This window comes from Dermacentor albipictus, chromosome 6, assembly GCF_038994185.2.
Source record: "Dermacentor albipictus isolate Rhodes 1998 colony chromosome 6, USDA_Dalb.pri_finalv2, whole genome shotgun sequence".
Classification (NCBI taxonomy): Eukaryota; Metazoa; Arthropoda; class Arachnida; order Ixodida; family Ixodidae; genus Dermacentor; species Dermacentor albipictus.
This window is the reverse complement of record NC_091826.1, coordinates 111,885,254-111,906,844: the sequence shown is the minus strand read 5'-3', so window position 1 is coordinate 111,906,844 and position 21,591 is coordinate 111,885,254. Positions and strand designations below refer to the sequence as shown.

Here is a 21,591-nt window from a genome sequence, read left to right as displayed (position 1 = left end):
CGTAAATTTCACAGCAACCTACACTCTTCGAAGTAGACGCTGCGAACACGCACAATCGCTACTAATTGCAACGACCGAGTTTGTCGAGGTGGTCAAATCGGAACGCGCCAAGCGTCTCAAGGCACTGATTCGCCGGCGATAAATTCGCAAAGGCGTTTCATATCGCTGCTCTGTGAATGCGTTCGTGGCGTAATGCCGTCAATATAGGGTCTGTTTGCTAGAGGTACTGTGTTTGAATCCTGCCTTTGGACAATTTTAGTAATGTTCATTCAATTATTTATTACGCACCATATTGTTCAAAATGACGAGTTTACACAGTCACGAGGCTGCTTGAAGCCAGAAGGACCAAGTTTAGGCAAAGCCGTGTACTTCCCGTAAATCCCATGCTGACTCAACCGCTCTCATTGCATCTCACGTAGACACTAGCACTAGAGTTCCCTCGAGTAATTATTAAACGAAACTGGATGAAGGCAAGTGAACGCAGTGCCGCGCTCCGCTCAAGCGGCTCTGTCGGAGCAAGGGAGCACTGTAGCTTCGCCTTCTGGCAGAGAAGGTGACGCTACAGGTGGCAGAAGCTGGCGGACAAAGAGCTCCAAGTGCTGATAGCTTCGTGCGCACCGTGTTCTCGGCGCTTAGTTCGCATTGAAGCGAGAGGAAGCACAAAGGTGAATTTTCTCGCTGCTGCGGGCCCTATCTTAAAAGCGACCGACTTAAGGGACGGACCGACCATGGCTTTCCTCGTTGGGTAAACACAGAAATGCTTATGCATTTAAACTGCATGTGAGCGGCTGTACGTTGAAGTGTGCTGCCCTTTCTGCTCAGACCACTGCATGATGAGCGGGTTCGTGTGCACAAAGCTGCTCAGTGGGAACGCTAGTCTGTGGCAACGAAGCCCATGCCCGCACAGGGATGCTGAACGATGCACTAGCTCTACGGAGCCAATTTAGCGGAATGCGATTCCGCGCACACTAGGTTTTTCGTTTCCGCTGCCAAATGCACCACACGTTTCAAATGCCTCAGGAGACCTGCTTGCGCTGATACTACAACAGCACGGCAGTGATGGTGACGACGGCACAAGCGCACCTCGAGTGTCATCATAATTTCCATTGCATTATTAGTAAAGGTCACGCTCTCTGATTCTTTCGCTGGGCGCTGACAAACGGCCAGTAGTTTGCCGTCAGTCGTATTTCAATTCAATTCAATTCAATTCTTTATTTGCAGACATAGAACATACAGAAATACCAAAACTGGTTGGACCCATAGCCACAGGCTAGTTGCGGGTCCAATGAAAAATGGATAACAATTGCAAGTACAAAGCAAGTAAGATACCTCGTGAGCACGCACATATTTGTCGCATACCATTAAATTGCACGAGCGTACATAATAAAATGCGAAACAGTGAAAAGCATGTTATACTATCAAACATTTCTAAGTAAACACATAATACACTAGTTAGGAGGATTGCAGGCAAGTTCCTGCATTAATGAACATATATTATTAATCTCGACAAGATCGAAGCACTAGTTAGGTATGTTCAGCAGGTTTCAGCGAGTTACTAAATAAAAGAAGGACATCATGATTGTTCACATTGAAAAGCATTATTGAGGCTAAGCAAGTATTTCTTAGGCATGGATGAAAAGTTATTTGCTTGTTTTATTTCTTCTGGTAGTTTATTCCAAATTTGTGACCCTGAAAACTGTAGCAAACGTTGTCCGTAATTATTTTTAGTTGGAGGAAAATTAAAATTACCGCACGTTTGATTACTGGTCGCGCGAAAAGGTGAGTAAAAATAGAAACATGAAAAGGCTGGTTGTGTTTTACAATGTTGAAGACACACGTGGCAATTTTTAATTCGTGTATCTTATCATACTGCAAAACATTCATTCTATTAAATATTATCAGACTTGGTTCATCGTAAGAAGAATGGGTAAATATTCTCAGGGCCCGGTTTTGAAGTTTGCGTACCGGTTTAAGATAAGTTTTGTATGTCGTACCCCATGATTCATTACAATATGTGACATGGCTATGGATGAGTGCAAAATATAAAATACGCAGTGTGTTAGTATCGAAATTATGCCGTGCTTGTGAGAGTGCATAGCAACATGATGCGAGCTTTTTACAGACTGCGCTCATTTGTTCTTGCCAGTGCAGATTGCTGTCGAAAATCACGCCAAGATATTGAAATGAGTTGACTTCGTCTAATGGAAAATCGTTTATTTCTAGATCTCATGATTTAGCAGGCAAGGTATTGTTACGCGTTCGAAATACCACACCTAGTGTTCCGGCATCAGTAACGCCACTGCCGGTGTTCCTCATCGCCCCAGCGCTGTGAAATGCCTGGAAGCTGCATAGGCGTTGTTTCTACAGAACAGCAGCTGCTGTGCCTACAATCTACTATCAGTATATTTTAGACACTATGCAGCAGCTGTGGTCTATATAGCGTTGCGACGCGCTATGCTCATCGTCATATCGTTAGAAGACCGTAAGTAGATAGGCACAACGCTACACTTTGCTACTGCGTTGAAATAGTACCTGTGGGTGAAGCTGCAAACTTTCGCTATTTCATGTGCACAAAATCATTGCATCTCAGGAGTGAGCACTCATTTGATCCGTTGCGCGTTCGTCAACCCACATTAGATTCATCATCATCATCATCATCATCATCATCAGTCTGGCTACGCCCACTGCAAGACAAAGGCCTCTGCCATACTTCTCCAACTACCTCGGTCATGTACTAATTGTGGCAATGTTGTACCTGCAAACTTCTTAATCTCATCCGGCCACGTAACTTTCGGCCGCCCCCTGCTACGCTTCCCTTCTTTGGAATCCAGTCCGTAACCCTTAATGACCATCGGTTATCTTCCCTCCTCATTACATGTCCTGCCCATGCTTATTTTTTTTTCTTGATTTCAACTAAGATGTCATTAACTCGCGTTTGTTCACTCACCCAATCTGCTCTTTTCTTATCCCTTAACGTTACACCTATCATTCTTCTTTCCATAGTTCGTTGCGTCGTCTTCAATTTAAGTAGAACCGTTTTCGTAAGCCTCCAGGTTTCTGCACCGTACGTGAGTGCTGGGAAGACACAGCTGCTATACACTTTTCTCTTGAGGGATAATGGCAACCTGCTGTTCATGATCTGAGAATGCCTGCCAAACGCACCCCTGCCCATTCTTATTTTCCTGATTATTTCAGTCTCATGATCCGGATCGGCGGTCACTACCTGTGCTATATTCTCTTACCACTTCCAGTGCCTCGCTACCTATCGTAAACTGCTGTTCTCTTCAGAGACTCTTCCGAGACATTAGATTATGAAGTAACTTTTCTACACGAATGTATGCCCTGACGTGCCTCTTACCTCTGTGATGTCTCCAGTCTGAGATCCTTCGAAGTCGTCACACTTCTTGAAGAAAGAGTAGTTGCCAGGCTTATCAATGACATTAGGGTCAGGGTACGTGGGTTGGTACCAGCGTCCTGCCATGGATACAGAAACTACGACTACCATCTTTTTTGCATTGGTTGCGAGTTGCTCGGCCTGCTCATGGGCCGTATCCTGCACAGAAAAATTGCGGCATGGCCCGAATCAGATAATCGCGCTTGTGTAAGTATTCCACAAGGCAAGTTCACGGCAGACTTCTCTTGACTGTTACGTGAATCCTTTATTACTTTAGCTACCGGCGTCTTCCTGTGAAAGATGCAACAAATCCTCAATAGCCGTTTTGAGATGTAGTCATACCCGCAGCTACTCGTACAAGTAGTTTTTGCCTACAGACGTAATATGAGGCTTGTTCAGAAAATTATATATATATATATATATATATATATATATATATATATATATATATATATAGAGAGAGAGAGAGAGAGAGAGAGAGAGAGAGAGAGAAAGTTCTTTTTCAACAAATTAGCGTCCACTAGCAAACGAGAAGACAGGGGGTTAACCGAGGGGCCCGATGTTTATTAGTCATATCATAAGAAGCCAACAAACACTGACACCAAGGACAACATAGGGGAACTTACTTATGCTTAATTAGCGAAATAAAGAAACGATAAATTAATGGAAGTTAAAGTGCATGAAAAAACAACTTACCGCAGGTGAACACCGAACGCACAACCTTCGCATTTCGCGTGCGATGCTCTACCAATAGAGATACCGTGGCGCCGTTTCCCCATTCACTTTCTTGGGTATATATGTGTCCTAGTAGAATCCTGGGCGTGTTAGCCAGCGCCACCACTCAGAGAACTTGGTGGCGGACGTGGAACGTCCTTTTTGCCACAGGCGTGGGGAATATATATATACCCACGCCTGCGGTTGTGGGTTCGGTGCCCACCTGCGTCAAGTTCTTATTTCATCCACTTTAATTTCCATGAATTTATCGTTTCCTTATTTCATTTATTAAGCATAAGTTATTTCCTCTATGTTGTCTTCGGTATCAGTGTTTGTTGGCTTCTTATGATACGTCCACTAGCAAGACACTTTGAGCCAGTCCAGGGCCTTTACTGTGCTTTGCTTGCGCATCTAGGTAAGATCGCAGCCCATGTGATCTTGGTGTGACTCGGTGTAACCTTTGTTTGATTGAGAGAAGCATTGCACATTCTTCGGTAAAATTATTGCTGCATATAGGCTAGGCCTAGGGGCGCGTGCCCTTCGTTACTGGAAAATACCCGGCTCGCAGCGTTAAAGAAAGGAAACGCATCAAGGCAGATAACGATTATCGTTGCCTGGCAGAAGGGGCAAGCCAAAGGGTGTAACTTTGCCTAAGAGTGTATATATGGGTAGTGCGGACGAGAACTTTAGTAACTGGCAATGAAACTGCAGGGTTTCCCAACAAGAAGTCACGTCTGCAACAATATTTAGGAACCCTCGCAGCTAAGCCCTAATTCATCGATATTTAAGGAGTTGCAACTAGTGCCCCTATCAAACTCGCGGGTTTTCTGGTAGTATAATCACATTCAGGATGCAGGGGAGTTGCTACCTTCAGCAACAAAAGGTACAATTGCCTCTCTCGCGACTTCGGCGCAGTTTGTGATGGCATTGAGTACGTCATGACCGAAATGTTCATGGACCCACCCAGAAAAGGCCTCAAAAGAAACAGCCTGTTTATCCTCAACGTATACTGCAGCCACGGCTATCGCAGGGCGAGAGCCAATTCTCTCCTGAAGAGAGCCGTCAGCCTGGCCGGTGGGCACCTTAGCTTAGAAAATGAGAGAATCAGTAATCTCCTTGGACAAAATACAACCTATGCCACATTCCAGGAAAGCAACAGGTGTTATAAGCAAACTACGTGCTAAGTGCAAGAGCTTCAGTGCTTCTTCCAATGTTTTCTATTGCTTTTATAACGATAGCACTAGAGGGGTACTTCAACCACTTTGGTAGTTCTCGAGGACCATTCGGTTCCGCGTGATCTCGCGGTGTGAGCGCCGCCGCAGGTTGTGCAGTCCAACGGAGTGGCTCAAAATGTGAGCAGTTATAAGGGAAAAGTGCGAAAAACTGGCATGTCACGCCCGCGCCGGACGTCTTAAAAAGCGACTTTGCACGAGATGCGCGTTCGTGTAATCATGGCATAACCGTCACAGCATCAGGTCGGTGTGCTGAAAGACAGGAGTTTGATCGCACCACCTGCCATGCATTTCCTTATAGGCGGACTTCGCCCATGTTGGAGGTATCTGGCAGAAATACATACAAGCTATATAGAAACGTCAGTTTGATAAGCCTTAGCCTGCAAGGTAGTCCTGGGCGCAAGCAAGCGCAGCAATCCAGACGTCATGATCTAAGTTTGTGTGCTACACTCTTAGAAAAATTTACAGCCTTTGGGGCGTATCTTGTCTCACAACAATAATCGTCATCCGTGCTGCCCGCGTTTACTTTCTTTAACGCTGCGAGCCCGGTACTTTCCAGTCACGAACGGCATGCGCCTTATCAGTGTGACGCAGCATTCTCGACAGGAAAGTAGCGAGCGCCGAGTTTTCAGGAAAGGAAACGCAAGCAAGGCAGATGACGATTATTGTTGTGGGACAAATATACACCCCAAAGGGTGCAACCGTTTTAAGAGTGTATCGCATATTGAGAGAGACAACTGAGCTAAGCTTGAGCCTAGTATATTAAGTGCGATATGTTTATAATTTAGACACTTTTGTATCTACTTCTCGTTATAGCCTGTAACATTGTGTCTCTCGAGAACTATCGGTCTCGCTTATCTCTGTTTCTACGATGTTCCTCTTGTACATAACCTAAGACTTCTCCTGCATCGAAGCATTTAGTCATTGCTAAAAAGTCCAGAACCATGGCCTAGTGGCAGAAGCGCGACAATATGATGCAGTCGTAGGGACTCTACACAACATGACAACATGACAGATCAGCATACCATCAGCATGACATCAGCATGACATCACCATGACATCAGCATGACAGATCATTCTCGACAGGAATTTAGCGAGCGCAGCGTTTTCAAGAATGTAAACGCAAGGAAGACAGATGACGATTATTCACTCTAAACACAGTTGCACCCTTTGGGGTGCTCATTTGACACGCAACAATATTCGCCATATGTCTTACCCGTGTTTCCTTTCCATAACGCTGCGAGACCGGTACTTTTAAGTCACGAACAGCATGCACGTTATCAGCATGGCAGAGCATTCTCGGCAGGAAAGTAACGAGGGCAGCGTTTTCAAGTAAGGAAATGCGAGCAAGACAGATCACGATAATCGTTGTGTGGAAAATATACACCCTAAAGGGTGTAAATTTCAGATCTTGAGAGTGTTGTTGTGTGGCAAATATACACCCCAAAGGTCGTACATTTGCCTAAAAGTGTAGTACCTTATTCTTTTAAGTTTGTCTGCGCACTGAGCACAGCACTCCTTTAAGTCATGGCGCAGTTATAACATAGCTAACATTGCCTGATTACGATGTTGGCTATGTTCTCTTCGCTTGGTTTGTCTTTTCCCTGCCTGCATGTTCAACAGCAATTTTACTCGCACGCCGCACGTTGTGCAATGAGTGTTTGTAAGTCACTGCCACGTCTCTTGGCCTCTCGTCTTTTTCTGCGTTAGTCCGGCGGTTGCTTTCGCATCTGCTGATTTTGGCTGATTTCAAGTGACTAGAATAGTCGCCCTGTAATGGACAGCACTCCAAGGACAAGACCTCAAATTGCATGACCACTATCTGCCGATCTAGCGTAATACATTTGCTAAAGCCTAAGTAGCAGTCCGTACGCATTTACTTACCAAGGTGTAAAAGTAAGTTTCCGCTGGCGGCTTGAGGTGGAACGTAGGCGGGACGATGAGGCAATCTTCAAACTGTTTATCTTCGGTGAAGTAGTGGCCGATTACAATCAAGTTGTTAGGCGTAAAGACTTCCCTAAAAATTAAAAAAAAATGGTATAAGCAGAGATGATTGAATATGCAGAAAAGTTGGGTGAAATGAAAAATTTACTTTTTTCTGTTCTAACGCGAATGTACTCTGAGGAGAAACGCCTTTGTCGGCTTCGATAAAAAGTGGCTCGGTACACCTTTGAATGACACATGAATGCGAAGTTTGCTGGCGTGTCAAACGCATGAACCAGCAACAACTAATTTATTCACAAACAACAGGGATGGCAACATCACTTGTTCCTCGTCTAGGAATCGATACATGATGTATCTGCGTGCTCAGGGTGCACAGGAAATCCGAGTTACATGTGTCACCCTTGGCCTGCTGACCAGAGTATCTTTGGGCACACTATGCCGATGCACCGTACAGCGCACCATCGTCATTCCCGAAGGCCTCGTAATTAGTTGAGTACTGCTCTGCCAGTTCCGATCCGAAACGCTCGTAAACCATTGTCAGAAATCGCGGAGGCAAAAAAGACTTCCATAGTTTTAGGGACGCTCCGCTTTATGCAGCTTGTCAGTGGCAGATTCACCGCATTTCGTTGATGGAAAACCACTTTTCAAGTACAGTTTCATTCGAGAAAGAACGAAATGGATATTTCCGATACTACCTTAATCACCACATTAAAATAATCGTTTGACCGTTGACGGTAGCTTATTGGTTATAGCGCCGGGATGCCGAACTCGATGTCGGGTTTTGAATACCGGATGCGGCGGCTGCATTTCTATTACGGGGAAATAAAAAAATTAATTTCGGAGACCGCACGATGGTGTGCCTCAAATTGCATTGTCTATTGGGCATGTAAAACCACCGAATATTTAAGATGTATTTTTTTCTCGTGAGCCAAAAAGATATAGCCATCACACAACTTTCTTTATTACTACTGCAATATGATTGCGGATACACTGTAAAGCGCCTGCATCGCTATCGTGGTCTTATTTGTCCGAATGCATATGATAACAATTTTTTTAAATATATTTTTAGCGGCGCCCTGTTATTTGAACTACATGTTGCACAATCTGATAGAGACAGTCAAATTGTTGGCACATGACTACTGAGCGCAATATGTGCTATGCATTAACTCCGCTTCTGTTTATCACCTAATATTTGCCTGTACATTCAATTCGACGTAACTTTGCTCGACTCTGTCTTTGCCATACAATATATCTTTACAACCCCGTTCTTCATAACTCTCTCTTCACAGCACCTTCTTATATTCCTTCCGGCAAGGAGCGTCAGTCCAATGCTGGTGTGCTTAATTGTCGTACTAATATATATTTCCGTTCTTTTCTACCACCCACAAGCACGGACTGCAAGCCCCTTTTCCACCGGCTTCGCCTCCATCATCGGTGACAACAACAATAACACTGCCGTTTCCACTAACTTGAGGTAACTGCACTATATTACCCACTCTTATCTATAACCTTTTATCCTTGAGTGTAAATAAATGAAATGAAATGAAAATTACAATCGATGTGCTTGGAGCGCATTGGCTAAGAATAAGGCAACTACAACACTAACTGCCGCTATGACTCAGCGGCTACGTCACCTTCTGCAAGTGAATACGAATGCATGTTTTTTATTTGTGGTACTTTTATTTATTCCACTAATTTGGGCTACTTGGCCTGACCATTTAGGTGGTGACGCAGTCACAATACGGCCGCGTATTGAAAGGTTCGCGGCCGTTCATGAAGTGCAAGTGCTTGAAATATAATTTTAAATCTACGTAATGACCTGACATTTCTTCAAAGATTTCAGTCCACTAGATAGAATGGCCATAGAATATGCTTATGTTTCGTGTAAACATTCCGCAAGCAAACAAAAGAAACGATTCACAAGCGATAACTTGATTCCCGACATCACAGATACGGCACGCAGGCGTTGACAGATGCGTCTGAAACAGCTTAGCCAGGTGACCAAGCGGTTATTTCCTGGGATCGCACTCTACACAGGCAGCGTTCCTAGCAACGCAAAATGCACTTTAATGTCGCGAACCATTTTTTGCACCAGAAAGTTATTCACTCGTCTCCGCACCTCTGGTATAGCATACTACTGTTACGTCTAGAAATTATTAGATCAGTCATTTTTTGTCAAATGAAAACTTAACATTTTTTTGTTTACATTTGCAACTTGGGCATGCATGCATTACCTCAAGTACATCTTGGCGGATATGGTCCATTTCTCGTCGGCAAGTACCGTCGCCACGGTGGTTTCAACTGGTCGTAATGCGTTGCCTTTTACCTTCAATTCATTGTTGATATGCTTCAGGAGGAAAAAGGGGCGTGAAACGATGAGCATGTATTCATCCGGCAAGGTGACCACGAAGTTCACCCCTTTACCAACTAGATGGAAAAGCTCTGAAACTTTACGCACAAATAGTGAGCTCAGAAAAATATCGCTCGAGAAGTTTCCAGGAAAGATATAATCTAAGTATGAACGAACACCAACATAGCCCATATATTTATGAAAGCCACTATGAAGGCAAAATAAGCCATCCTCACAATAAATCCACGAGCAAAACCTCGCGTTAGTAAAAATAACACCTCAAATAAGTTAGCTTCCTTGATGTGCCTTCTATTTGGGTTTAAATGGTCAAAGGAAACAGCGTTTAGGAATCCATTTGATAACACAATCGCATATTTCATGAAGTCTAATTCTCAACAGTCGCTGAACCACGATATTCGCAGTGTGAATAAATTAAAGTAGTTTTTTTTATTCATGAACCTACTGCGGAAACTTGGAAGAATACTTCATCTACAATCGCTTAATTGCAGACATTTCAGTGATTTTAAGGCACGCTGAAGCAATTGGGAAAAAAATCTTCAATGCAGAAAATTGGTCTACTTGTCCTGGTACACTGTGTTTTGAGCGCTTAAAATAAAACCACATGGAGAGCGAGTGTCACATGTCTCCATCCACCCCTCGGCCCAGTCATTGGAACGCTGCAAAGTGTTAAAAAAAAGCTGCGTGGGTAATGCTGGCACGGGTACAGTACATGGCGAGAATTAAAAGAAAAAAAATCACTACCCAAGCACTCCTTACAGATGGTTCATCAGCGTAGCTGATACATGCGGCCCCGGTGTTTATCGCTAGTTTAATCCCGCCGGTTAAATAAACGCCGGCTTTGGTAGGCTGCCGGATCCTCGTTACACATGCAGTTGTTGCTTGCACTCGGGTGAACGAGCCTGTCCTTGTGCCTGGGCTGCAGAACTGGCACGGCGTAGACGAGCTCGTTCCCGGTTTAGCTCGCGGCGTTGCTGATCGAAAGATGCCTGCTCATCGGGAGTACGTGTGACGCGTGGCCTACCCATTTCGGAGCCGGAGAGCAACTCCTGCGCGCGAGCTCGCCAGCGACAGAGAGCAATGACGTCACTACTGGTGCAGCCAATCGCACGCTTCCCTTTCTCTTTTGTTGTGCATGCGCATGGGGTTCCGCCGGAGGAATTTTCGGCGTGCAGGCGACAGGCGGACGGACGAATCGGCTAGCCATATACAACTTCACTGTAAAAATGAGTTGTTTAGTACCTAAGAAGGGAGATTGTATCTTAGTAAAGGTAATGACTTGGACGCAATGCAAGGACAGGCACGATATTTCACTATATTTCTTCCGGATATCTCCTGAGCACATATCCACACGCATTGCCGGTTATGTTTTCGATTACATGCGACGTTTCTTTAATACACCTTAGTGGCAAGTACAGCCCCTTTTCTGTGCACTGCGTCTTTTATCCTTGTCATTTTAGTGCTTGAATTTCTCATTTCGCTTTATATTGAAAAACTGTTCTCAAAGAGGCAACACCGTTTGAATTGTTAAGTAATAGAAACACCTACATCAGCACACTATGCGGTACATTATCGGTGAATTTGCAATGCAATAGGCCACTTCACTCGTGAAATATTTCATAGGACAACACTGTTCCTCTCCGGGGCGCGTCGCCGCTGCAGGCCCAAGTTAACATTATACGTTCGTTTTGAAATCTGTTCTACTTTCATACAGCTGCTATTTATAGTGTGCGTAGAAATGTTCCAAATTTTCACTGAACTTGCATGTTGCTTTTATTTGCTATATGCTTTAGGCTACCCAAGCCGCTTTTATTTCCAAGTTGATGGATTAATATGACTACATAGTTCATATTCAGGAACTCCGTGCGAAACGGCTACATTTAAGTCGATTGCATAATGCTGGAGAAACAGGCAATGTCGCGCGCGTGTGCGTGTTCCCCGATGGTGAACCAATTTCATTATGATTTTCTGCATTCTACAAATTTGGAATGACTAGGTGTACTGCATTGTAGTTACTCTTGTGAACAAATTTATCGTCAAATTATTTGTTTTTCGGATGTCATCGAAAATTTATTTGAGCCCGAAACAATCAATACGCAATTATTGCTCAGATATGAACTGCACATCTCCTCTGTAACTCAGTAATCAGAATTACTGCGGAGGTGAACCTTTCTCTTAAACATCCGGAACTGCAAATCACTCAAAGCTAACGTTCGAAGAGCGCTAGCCGTGAACTTACCTTGAGTACTGAGAGCATCATCTTGAAGTCGTTCATGTTGTAATGAGTGGCTGGAGCATTCAGGTAGGCGAAGTGAGTTATGCCACGTGCCCAGAATCTATGCAAAACATAGGTGGCCTCCCGTTTGGTCTCAGCGCTCTCAAACATCGCCGTTGCGCTTTTCAGTGATCTGCAACAGCACCGTCTCACTAACTCAGGACGGTCAACCAGACATGACTTCAAATGAATAGAAATTGAAAGACTTTGAGCGCAAGAGTTCAAAAAATTCTGATTCTAGTAGTAATGCGTACGAAGGAAGGAGAAAGCTCACAGAACGCGCTGAGCAGGCGAGAATAACGGCGTTTATCTTTCGCCCACTTCACGCATTGTCTCAGTATACTTGTTTTTCTTTCTTCTGCTTCAACTGCACGTGAGCGAACACGTGCACGATTACGTCATGCTTGAGACTATCTTATCAAAACAATTGATGCAAGAAGCTTTGAAAGTGCATTTTTACGGCAGATACGTGTGGTCCCGCTGGCATAAACCAAGGCTGTCTAATTGAAATAACTAATTTAAGTAAAATGAGTCATCCACCTTACCTCCATCATTTTCCCTAAATTAATTACTTATCTCCATCTTGCGAGTTTACGCAGAACGATTACGTCAATTGAAATAATTGCACTGAATTAACGAATACCGCTGCGGGTCACTTTTGTCAAATTCTACAGTTTCATCGCACTGATGTTTCGTAATCAGCGAACGGCTGTGATACCAAATGGACATCAACAGATTTGAATATGCCAACAGCACCAGGCACTCTCGTCTTGTCTTGTAGTCAGAAGTGTTGTTGTGTGACGTCGTGGCTGCCGAACAGTCTCATCTTGAGGTGTTATAGTTTTCCTTTTTTTTGTCCCAAAGTTATCTTTTTTCTCAAGAGCACGAATTGACCTCTGTTCATTCTGCATAAACTTTGCCCTGTTCCGGTGGTCTTCCTATCATTCACATTCTTTCGTCAATTTTTCATGAGCCATCTCACCAAGAGGAAACTTGTATGTAGTAAGGGTTTGCAAAAGTTAGACTTCGAAACGTTGAAACACTGCACACTGTAGCGAGGACAACGCGAAGGAACACGTGCGGTAAGTGCTCGCTACCGTAGTTATCACTGACAGCGCCGTCAGTTATTCAGGGCGGTAAGCAAGAGATTTCGTAAAAGCTACAAAGAGCCATAAAAATGTTTTCGTAGGCCAACATAAGAATGATAGCGTTTATAATACTTGTTGAACCAAAGTATTCAACTCGGCGTATTAAGTCGGTTTTTTTGTAATTAGGTTACACAATGTTAGAAACAGAATTATTGTAGCCGACGTACCATAACAATAGACCTATGCTAAGACCATTTTAAATAGACAAATAAATTATTTTGTGTTGTGAAAGTAAACAACAATGGGGGTGAGACAAAATATTGTCATTAGACAACTTTACAAAGCTCGCACCCCTATCAAGGGCGTTTTTGAAAGCCAACGAGAATCTACAATGAACGCCATGCTCGCTCATCTTGAAGCTCCTCATTCGAGGGAACATTGCAATAGTTCCGTACATTTCGGGAAAAAAATGTTCACCACGGAAACTGTCCATGTTGCTTTTTTCCTATTTTCAAGAGTTTTCAGAAGGTGTTTAATGTTTGTACGTAACATTTTCTCTGAACCCAGATTTTTCGGACCGGCGTATCTATTTCAAGCAAATGGTCTCACTGCATTGTGCAACTATTTTGAAAGAGGTCATATTCTGATACTTTCTACCAACAACTTCCCACCAGAATCTGTATTGGTGCGCATAGATAACCGGGCCCGAACATTTATTTCGTGATGTTTCCCTGCAGGGGCTCTCGAGTGCCAGAAACCAATTCTCGCAAGAGGCTCTAAAAGCCTAACTATGAGTTCCTTCTGATACTTGCCGCAGAAGGCAAAGCAGACGGCTCGTACCAATTCTGACAAAGCCGTCGAAAAAGAAAGTTTCGCGAAGACAGCACCGAAGTCTAGAAACGATGCAGGTTACATTGCTATACAAACAAGATGGTGGCTCAGCAGAACGCTCGGAAACTGGACAGGAATGCTGTCTACGCACAAGTATTGGCATGCTGTATTGACACTTTGCATTGCTCATAATGTCACCTACGTCTTGTCTTTCATAGGGTTCGTATACACAAAGTGTTAAAATACGTGGATGATTATATGCTTTCCTTAGCTTTTTCCTCCTCGTCGCCGCGTGATATCACGTCACAGGGACGTAACGCCAGCTGGTCACACCACGAGCTCCATAGGAAACGTCCACCTTCCAACATTGCAGAGATTTAGAAAGGGTGGAAGCATTATTCGGTCAGCGGTTGAGACAAGCAAAAGATGTGCTGAGTATTGATGGAAAATTCAGGTAAGAACTTCATAGAACCGTGTTAGTTACAGGCGAAGGTAACTTCGCTTGTATGAGCCATCAAGGTTCTAGGAAGAGAGACAAGTTAAAGGAAATACGGACAAATGTGCGAGACTAATAAATATCTATCGATCCCTTGATTAGCTCAAGTAGGCTAGATGACTACTTGTCGCCGCATCCGTTTCGATGGAGATGCCAATAATAATCATTATCATCGCATTTCATACGGTTCACGATGCGTTTCATTACTTGAGCTTGAAGTTGTCTTCTTAGCTATCTACGTAGACTATGCTCTATGCTGGCCGGAATTAATAAACACCCTGGGTCATGGCTCCTGCGTTCACACAATTATCTTTTAAAATAAAACAGGCTAATATTATTCCGTTTTTAGTTTGTTGCAGTCATTGAAAAAACAGTCAAACGTGCTCACTGGTAGTTGAAGCCGATTCCGTATGCGGCGCGCATCTTGTTTTCCAGGGCAAGCATTAGAAAGTATTGGAAGCTTTTCTGCAAGGTACCGCTCATCCCGGTGGTATCGCTCTTCAACTCCATCGAGTCAAAGTAGACATAGTCGCAGAGCCCGGGCGTAGGAAGCTTCATTGGAGGCTGCAGCCGATCCGAGAACACGCAGATCAACGGCGTCTGATGGCGTGTAGCTGCGAAGAAAGCGTTCAAAACGCTGCAGGCATTCACGTTCGTTGCGCGTCTTGTGGTATTCAAGTGCCTGGACCAATTCCCATCACAGCGTTTGCTCGAGGACAGTGAAAGTCACAAATACAATGTAAACGCGAGAAGAAGATTAACGCCCGGAAACCGACATCAAATAAGTTTTCTACGTTATATCGAATATTGCCTTTAAGGAGACGGAAACATGAATAAAGCAAATTGGAACGTCCGACGCGCTCGTGCTGGTCGTCTACAGCCTCAATGATTGGTAAGCAACGATAAATTTCTGGTGACAAGTGTGGTAGCTGGAATCACAAGATGCATAGTTCATTCAACAAACTTCCATTCGTCAAGACTTGCTCGCGCAGTGGCAGTACAGCGTGCACTGTAACAAGGCCGACGCCAGGAAAAAAAAAGTAATAAACATGTTCAACGGGCTGTTCATGCTGCCACAATCATTGGAGCCCCATTCAGGTGCATTGCGAGGAGGTTTGATAAAAGCTACTCCTACTGATACGCCATTTGTTATAGGTCAGTATATAAAGGTGAGAGTGTTTTCATTACGCATGTAATAGTTTCTCACTGTGTATATATCAACAAGTGTAGTTCTTGCGTGTGGGTGTGCTTTGGTAAAGCTAGCTTACTGCGTAAAATATTACTCGCACAGTGATTATTAGGTAGCCTGTTCTTATTGTGTGATGTCCTCTGCAATACCATGTTTCAAGAATATCAATCACCAAATCGGTAAACGACTGCCTCTATTGGTCGATCTGAAGTGGGTTCTACAATGCCAGTCCTTATTTCGCACTGCGTTGCAAATGACAATCCCTCGTACGTTTGCTCGGCATGGATTCTGCCAAAAAGTCAACGGCCCCTTATATCGCTTCCATCTGATGCATGAAACGTCCAAATTTCGATGCCTTCTTAACTTCAGTAAGGAAGGCTTTGTCGCGGCTATGAAGCCTTACGTCAACCCTCACGGCCGCGTTGGTTAGGCAACCATAATAAATGCTTCCTTGAAGCCACCTTTTCGCAAAGCTGCACCAAAGCTACCTGTATGAATTATTTCATTTCTCCTAGCCCTGATCGCGTGCTTGATCTCACTGCACGATTCCGCACGAGCGCTTCGTGTAAATGCCTGCCTGCATGTTGGTGATAGAGGTGAGCGCACCATGGCCTATTGCATGCAGGTGGCTAGACGAGAACCCATCTTGTAGGAAGGCAAGGAGTTTCCCGAGACAGTTGCACCGAAGCAGACGAGCGTGTGTTCACTGACCACGACACATTTTGCACTCGTGTATTTTGTGAAAGGAAGTTCCTTTCTTTTGCTGCTTAAAAAAGATTAAGGCTTATAACAGTTGCACTTCAACCGAGACGCGTGGCATCCATTCATTGTCTTATGAGGGCAGCTCTTTCGTAATAATAATAATAATAATAATAATAATAATAATAATAATAATAATAATAATAATAATAATCTTTATTTCAGACAACAAGGTCTCGGAATCAAGGGCAAAAGGCAGATGTGCTCTGCCTAACGAAACCCAAGCAGCCGAAAACACTCACTCAGGGCATGTAGCAACAGAAAGAACATAATGCACTACCGTCACATACACAGCACAGTTTTATGCAAAGTAAACAACCGAGCAAGGTACAAGCTTCTACAGTTTTCAAGGAAAATTCGTACAAATAAGGAACCCTAGGATCATAAAAGATTCTGTGTACAACCTATTGAGTATTAGGACAGGAAAGGAGGTAAGCTTTAACATTCCTTTCGAATGAGTTCAGGGACACGCATTTCTGAATAATTTCTATGGCCTGTGTATGTCTGTTCAGAAGGTTGGGAATTAAGTATGAAAGCATTTGGGTTCCGTAGTTGGTCCTCACAAGTGGAGTTCTGAAACGGTCGTGCCCTAATTAAAGGGTGGAGAGCTTTTTAAGAATATTTTGCATTACCGAAGCCTCAGGAACGCTCCACATAATCTAAGGAAGTTGTGCATTTGCAAAGAAATGTTTCCACATTTGTACTTAAGGCTGTGTTTAGTTTTAGTAAATGACATGTCGCCGTCTAAAAGTTTGTCTTATGGTTTATTTGATTCAGCAAAAGTTGGGTTCAGTTAGCGTACCAAGGGCGACGGAAGAAATAAAGCCACCCAATCGACCTAATGAACCCAGTAACACCAAAAGCACATGCTCAGTGAAATTTACATTTTCCTCAAGGTACACCCACCCACGACAAATTCTGTTCCGGATTACGCCTCGCGCATTGGTGACTCATTAACAGTCGCGGAAGCGCGGGCGATGTTTTTCTGCACCACTGCTTCTTTTTTTTTCGCACAGAATCAGTGCTTACGGTTTCACTCTGGAATATTCGCCCCAGTTTCGCCGGGCGTGCAGCCTTCGAACTGAAATGCTCTATGCGAGAATATTTGCAATGCAAGCGCAGCAGAATATATCGGGGTGTAATTTGGTTACCTATTGATGCTGGCCACTTTTGTTTAAATACGGGAGCATCTACTAAATACTTAGACTTAAGAAACTATAAAAGCGCCGTACACATATCTGCTGGCAATATGTAAACATCCAGCAATGGCAACCCATGCTGCTTCGGTTGTGTTAAAATGTTTCCTGAATTGTAACAGCTCCTCACGAGAAGAACCAGAAAGCTAGCTTTGTATAACTTTGCACATTTCGACGAAAATTCATCTACATGCTCAAAGTTGTTTCCAAAATGCTACCGTGGCAGCTGGAAAACCCTACAATGCAGTGTCTACTGAGTTAGCACGGCGAAGCATTCGGAAGTGGCGTGGAGCAGCGCCCCGTTAAGAGACTAGTCTTTTGGCGTACCAGCAGTGCCGTGTAATGCCGAACTTCAGTTTTCCTTACGCCTGTTACCACACTTGTAGTGGAGCTACTACGCTACCCACAAACTTAGAATAAGAAAATCAAGCTGTAGGGTTCTTGAGCCAAGAAGAGCCACGCCCTCAATGCTCCTCGTTATCAAAAAGAGGGCGAGCTGTATATTGCGAAAATGTTTCGAAATGGCTCCTAGCTGCTTGCTCTGTTCTTGCCCCACCTAATAATTGTCCGAAAGGTGCGCTCAACTTCTATAAAAGTAATGCTGTAATTAAGACGTTGACTGAGCCTGCTTGTTGTTGTTAGTGACCAATACTCGGAGAGCCAAGGTTGTATAGCTCACCTGTGGGGACTTGTTTAGTCGAGTCTGAAAAGAAAAAAAAAATTGCATAAATAACTTCTGCTAGAATACCTCACTCCCACAAAGAATTTCAAAGAAGCCTAGTTACAACATCAGCTGTCACCTAGCTTCAATAAAAAAGTTAAAGCTTCGAGCACGTAGCTTGGCCAAAACAAAAAAAAAGCAGCCAGCTGGCTTGAATCTCTGCCAGGTATTTATGAACATTTTAAAAGTGACAAATAGGTGTGTTCGAGCAATGTCAGAACTGTGTAATGCGCTTTAAATTTAAAGCACACAAGATCTTTCTTTTGCATACAAGTTTTGTGAGTGAATCTTGAAAAATAGACTCAACACAGGTGTAGTAAACTAGAATATGAAAAGTCCCAAAATGAATTAGCATTGGTTGATTACGTGCCACTACTCATTTCATTTGTTGGGCCAATTTAGGTTCCGACAAATCTTGTTATCCCGTAGCGCAAGGCGGTTATTCAATTATAATTCCTACTTTATTAACATTGTGCTTATTGTTTCTTCAAAAGTTTTGTGTTTTGATGCGCACGGTCGTGCAGTACCGATGATGTGGCACAATGGGAAGTGAACTGCACAAAGAAAGACACAGCACACAGTTAACCCTTTCAGTTTTTTTCAGTTCTAGACCAGAAACGCTCACTTCATGCTCGTCAAACGATGAGGCGCAAAGATTGCAAAGAACGTCCGCTAAGAGCAAAATTATAGCTTTATTACGCAGTTGAGCTTCCGTCTACTTGATCAAATTGACGTTAATTCCTTGCTCAGCAGGAATTAGCAGCATCATCGTCTTTTGTTTGATAAAACGATAATGTTTTACACGAATGACGCACCTGCTACCTTGCAATATGATTGTCTAAATCTTCCGGTGGAAAGTTAGGTGACTTTTTTTTAATCACCTCCTAGTTGCCACCTCAAGTCGTCTTAATCTTATGGTTTATTAATAATAGAAATTTGAAAAACATTGCTCTCTAGCCATACTTTGGCTATTTTTAAAAAGTGTTTTCAAGAACCATGCATGTGTGTAGTTTCCGACTTCGTTCCCACCTTTCATTCAGAGACATATATGAATTGTGTACTATCATGTAAGCGCACAGATTTTCTTTGCGCTATAGACTCGCATTTTCGTCAAGCCTCAGACGCTTCGACGATCGTCCGTCTTCGCCTTCTCATTCGCCATCTTCCCGTTTTCCTTTAAAAACTGCATTCACTCTTAGCATCTCGACGGCACGCCGAAAAATAGTTCATGTCTAGATCTTATGGTCCTGGCTAAAGGCGAGTCTGATAGGCTTAGTTGCCCTTTCTGCACAGCGCTCACTCAACTTTTCTTTGCTCTTGTTGCTCTGCGGCGCATGTTATCACAGGTGGGTCATTCCACACGAACCATCCCAGAACCCAAAAGTGACCACCGCTGATTTTCTTAGAAAAAAAGTAGGGCTAGTTGGTGATTGTGGGAATAAGGTTTCACTAAAGAGTTTTTCTAAAAAAAATATTTGGGTAACGCATGCGCTCTTTGAAGTTTTCGCTAAGAAGCTAAAGTTCGTTGGAGGCAAATGTTTTTTAATCAAGTGTGCAACTAGGTACAATGATAAATCTTTTTATAGAATACTGTACTGGCATGGTTCTTTCATGGGACATCACAGGTAAACACGTTCATGATATCGCGCATGTAAATGGCTCAGGAAAGAAGCAAACAAATTGTGCAATTTCAGAAATTTTTTGCATAAACTTCGTTGACGTTTCAGCCACATTATCTTTTTTTACAATGTTTTCTTGCTGTTATACTTTGTGTTAAAGATCAAATACTTTTCCAGAAAAATTCTGCCAATGCTAGTTGCCAGAAAGTCACTCTCGGACGATTTTCAGACCTAAATTAGGCATTAAGGCATTCGAGGCAAAAATAAGTGCGATATTTCGTTATTTGCACCAATTATTCAGCTTGTGATTTACGTAGACGTGATAATTCGTCCAAATTTTGTTCGAGGAGAGAAAAAAAACTCAGTGCCCTTCCACTCTGTGAAGAAGGATGACCAGCGAAGCTGTGTTTGTGGGCCCCTTAATGGCGAACTGCACCTCCGCCGCAAGTCGGCCCGGCATTGCACTGTCTCCGGGATCGGCCCACATAAGGGGAGTTTTTTGCTTGCAGCGACACAAAAGTTTCCTTGGACGGTAGAGGTATAGAGCTTCGCTGTAAAAATATTTTTTTTTGCTCCACAGCTGATTTTATCGGCAGGTACCCCTGACACTGTGAAATTTTCAGTGGCGTCCGCAGTGGCGTGCTACGCTTGTGGCGTTTCTGATGCGTCGGTGTCTCTTAGTGCAACTGCGGATCGAAACGCGCCACGCGTCCCACAGCGCTGGCTTGCCCGCGCGAAAGGGTGCTCTACTGCCTCCAGGACGTTCACTAATAAATCGGAGGCAGCCTTACCCTTCCCCTTTTCCAATAACGCCCTTCCTCTTTCCAACGCAGCGTCTTCGACACATTTTAATGTGGAATAAACGTGGTTTCATTCATTCATTCATTCTACGACACGTGTTGACGCATGCGTCTGTGGCCTAATGGTTTCAATATCAGGCTTGTGTGCCAAAGATCATGTGTTAGAATCCTGCCGTCGGGCATTTTTTTATGTTTATTTAATTATTTATAACACCGCGCTTAGTTCAATATGATCAGTTTTCAAAATCACAAAGCAGTTTGAAGCCTAAGGGACGTTGTTTAGGTAGATGCATGTACTAACATCAATCTCATGTCGCAGACACTAGCGCCGTAGTTATCACTTTTGCAAATGTTGTATTAAACTGTATGCTCGAAAGGGTAAACTACCCCTTCGCTGCCCTGTTCCCAGATGGCGCCAAACCGCTAAACGCGCTCGGCGTTCGAGTCCAAGTAGGTACGAAAACGTGCTTGGAACGCGGCAAGAAAGTTTCGCTTTAAAATAAAAAATATATGTCTTAAATAGTTTCAGAACGAATGCTGCGACGAGCACTCTCGCTAGTGGAGAGCTATCGTTAACTGAAGCCCTTGATGTTGCGACTGAGCGCATCACAAAAAATTTGTTGCACTACGAGTTCTTTATTACTGCGTCTCCATCAAAGTAACGATGAAGTCACTGCTAGTACAGCTAAAGTTGGCAAATTATTGGTTTATTTTTTTGTGTAGGGTGGGGACACTGCATTGCGTAGTTTTTGCACACCAAGGGTCCTATAACGTAAAACTATTCCAATGTGTTTCTATTCCAATCTCCTGACGTCAAATTTGCGTAACTACCAACGCAAGCACCGGGCGGTCACCCGCAGGGTTGTCTGAACAGACCAATCAAACGCTCTCTTCGTTCATAGGAGGTCACTTTTGTTTGTTTGAAAAACGAATAACATTCCCTACACTGAGCGGTTTGTCGTATC

The 21,591-nt window shown here is 43.6% G+C and overlaps 1 protein-coding gene across 7 annotated transcripts in view; it reads right to left on the bottom strand.

Moving 5' to 3' along the window:
* Positions 1-21,591, bottom strand: part of LOC135913307 (uncharacterized) — a 568,389-nt gene that overhangs the window by 349,193 nt on the left and 197,605 nt on the right. For all 7 annotated transcript variants that reach the window (XM_070541258.1, XM_065445900.2, XM_065445902.2 and 4 more), the window contains 6 exons: positions 18,166-18,189; positions 14,731-14,956; positions 11,892-12,060; positions 9,519-9,631; positions 7,225-7,357; positions 3,359-3,553 (listed from right to left, as the gene is read on the bottom strand). In XM_070541258.1, coding sequence (XP_070397359.1) covers positions 3,359-3,553; positions 7,225-7,357; positions 9,519-9,631; positions 11,892-12,060; positions 14,731-14,956; positions 18,166-18,189 — 860 coding nt within the window. The remainder of the gene's footprint in view (positions 1-3,358; positions 3,554-7,224; positions 7,358-9,518; positions 9,632-11,891; positions 12,061-14,730; positions 14,957-18,165; positions 18,190-21,591) is intronic.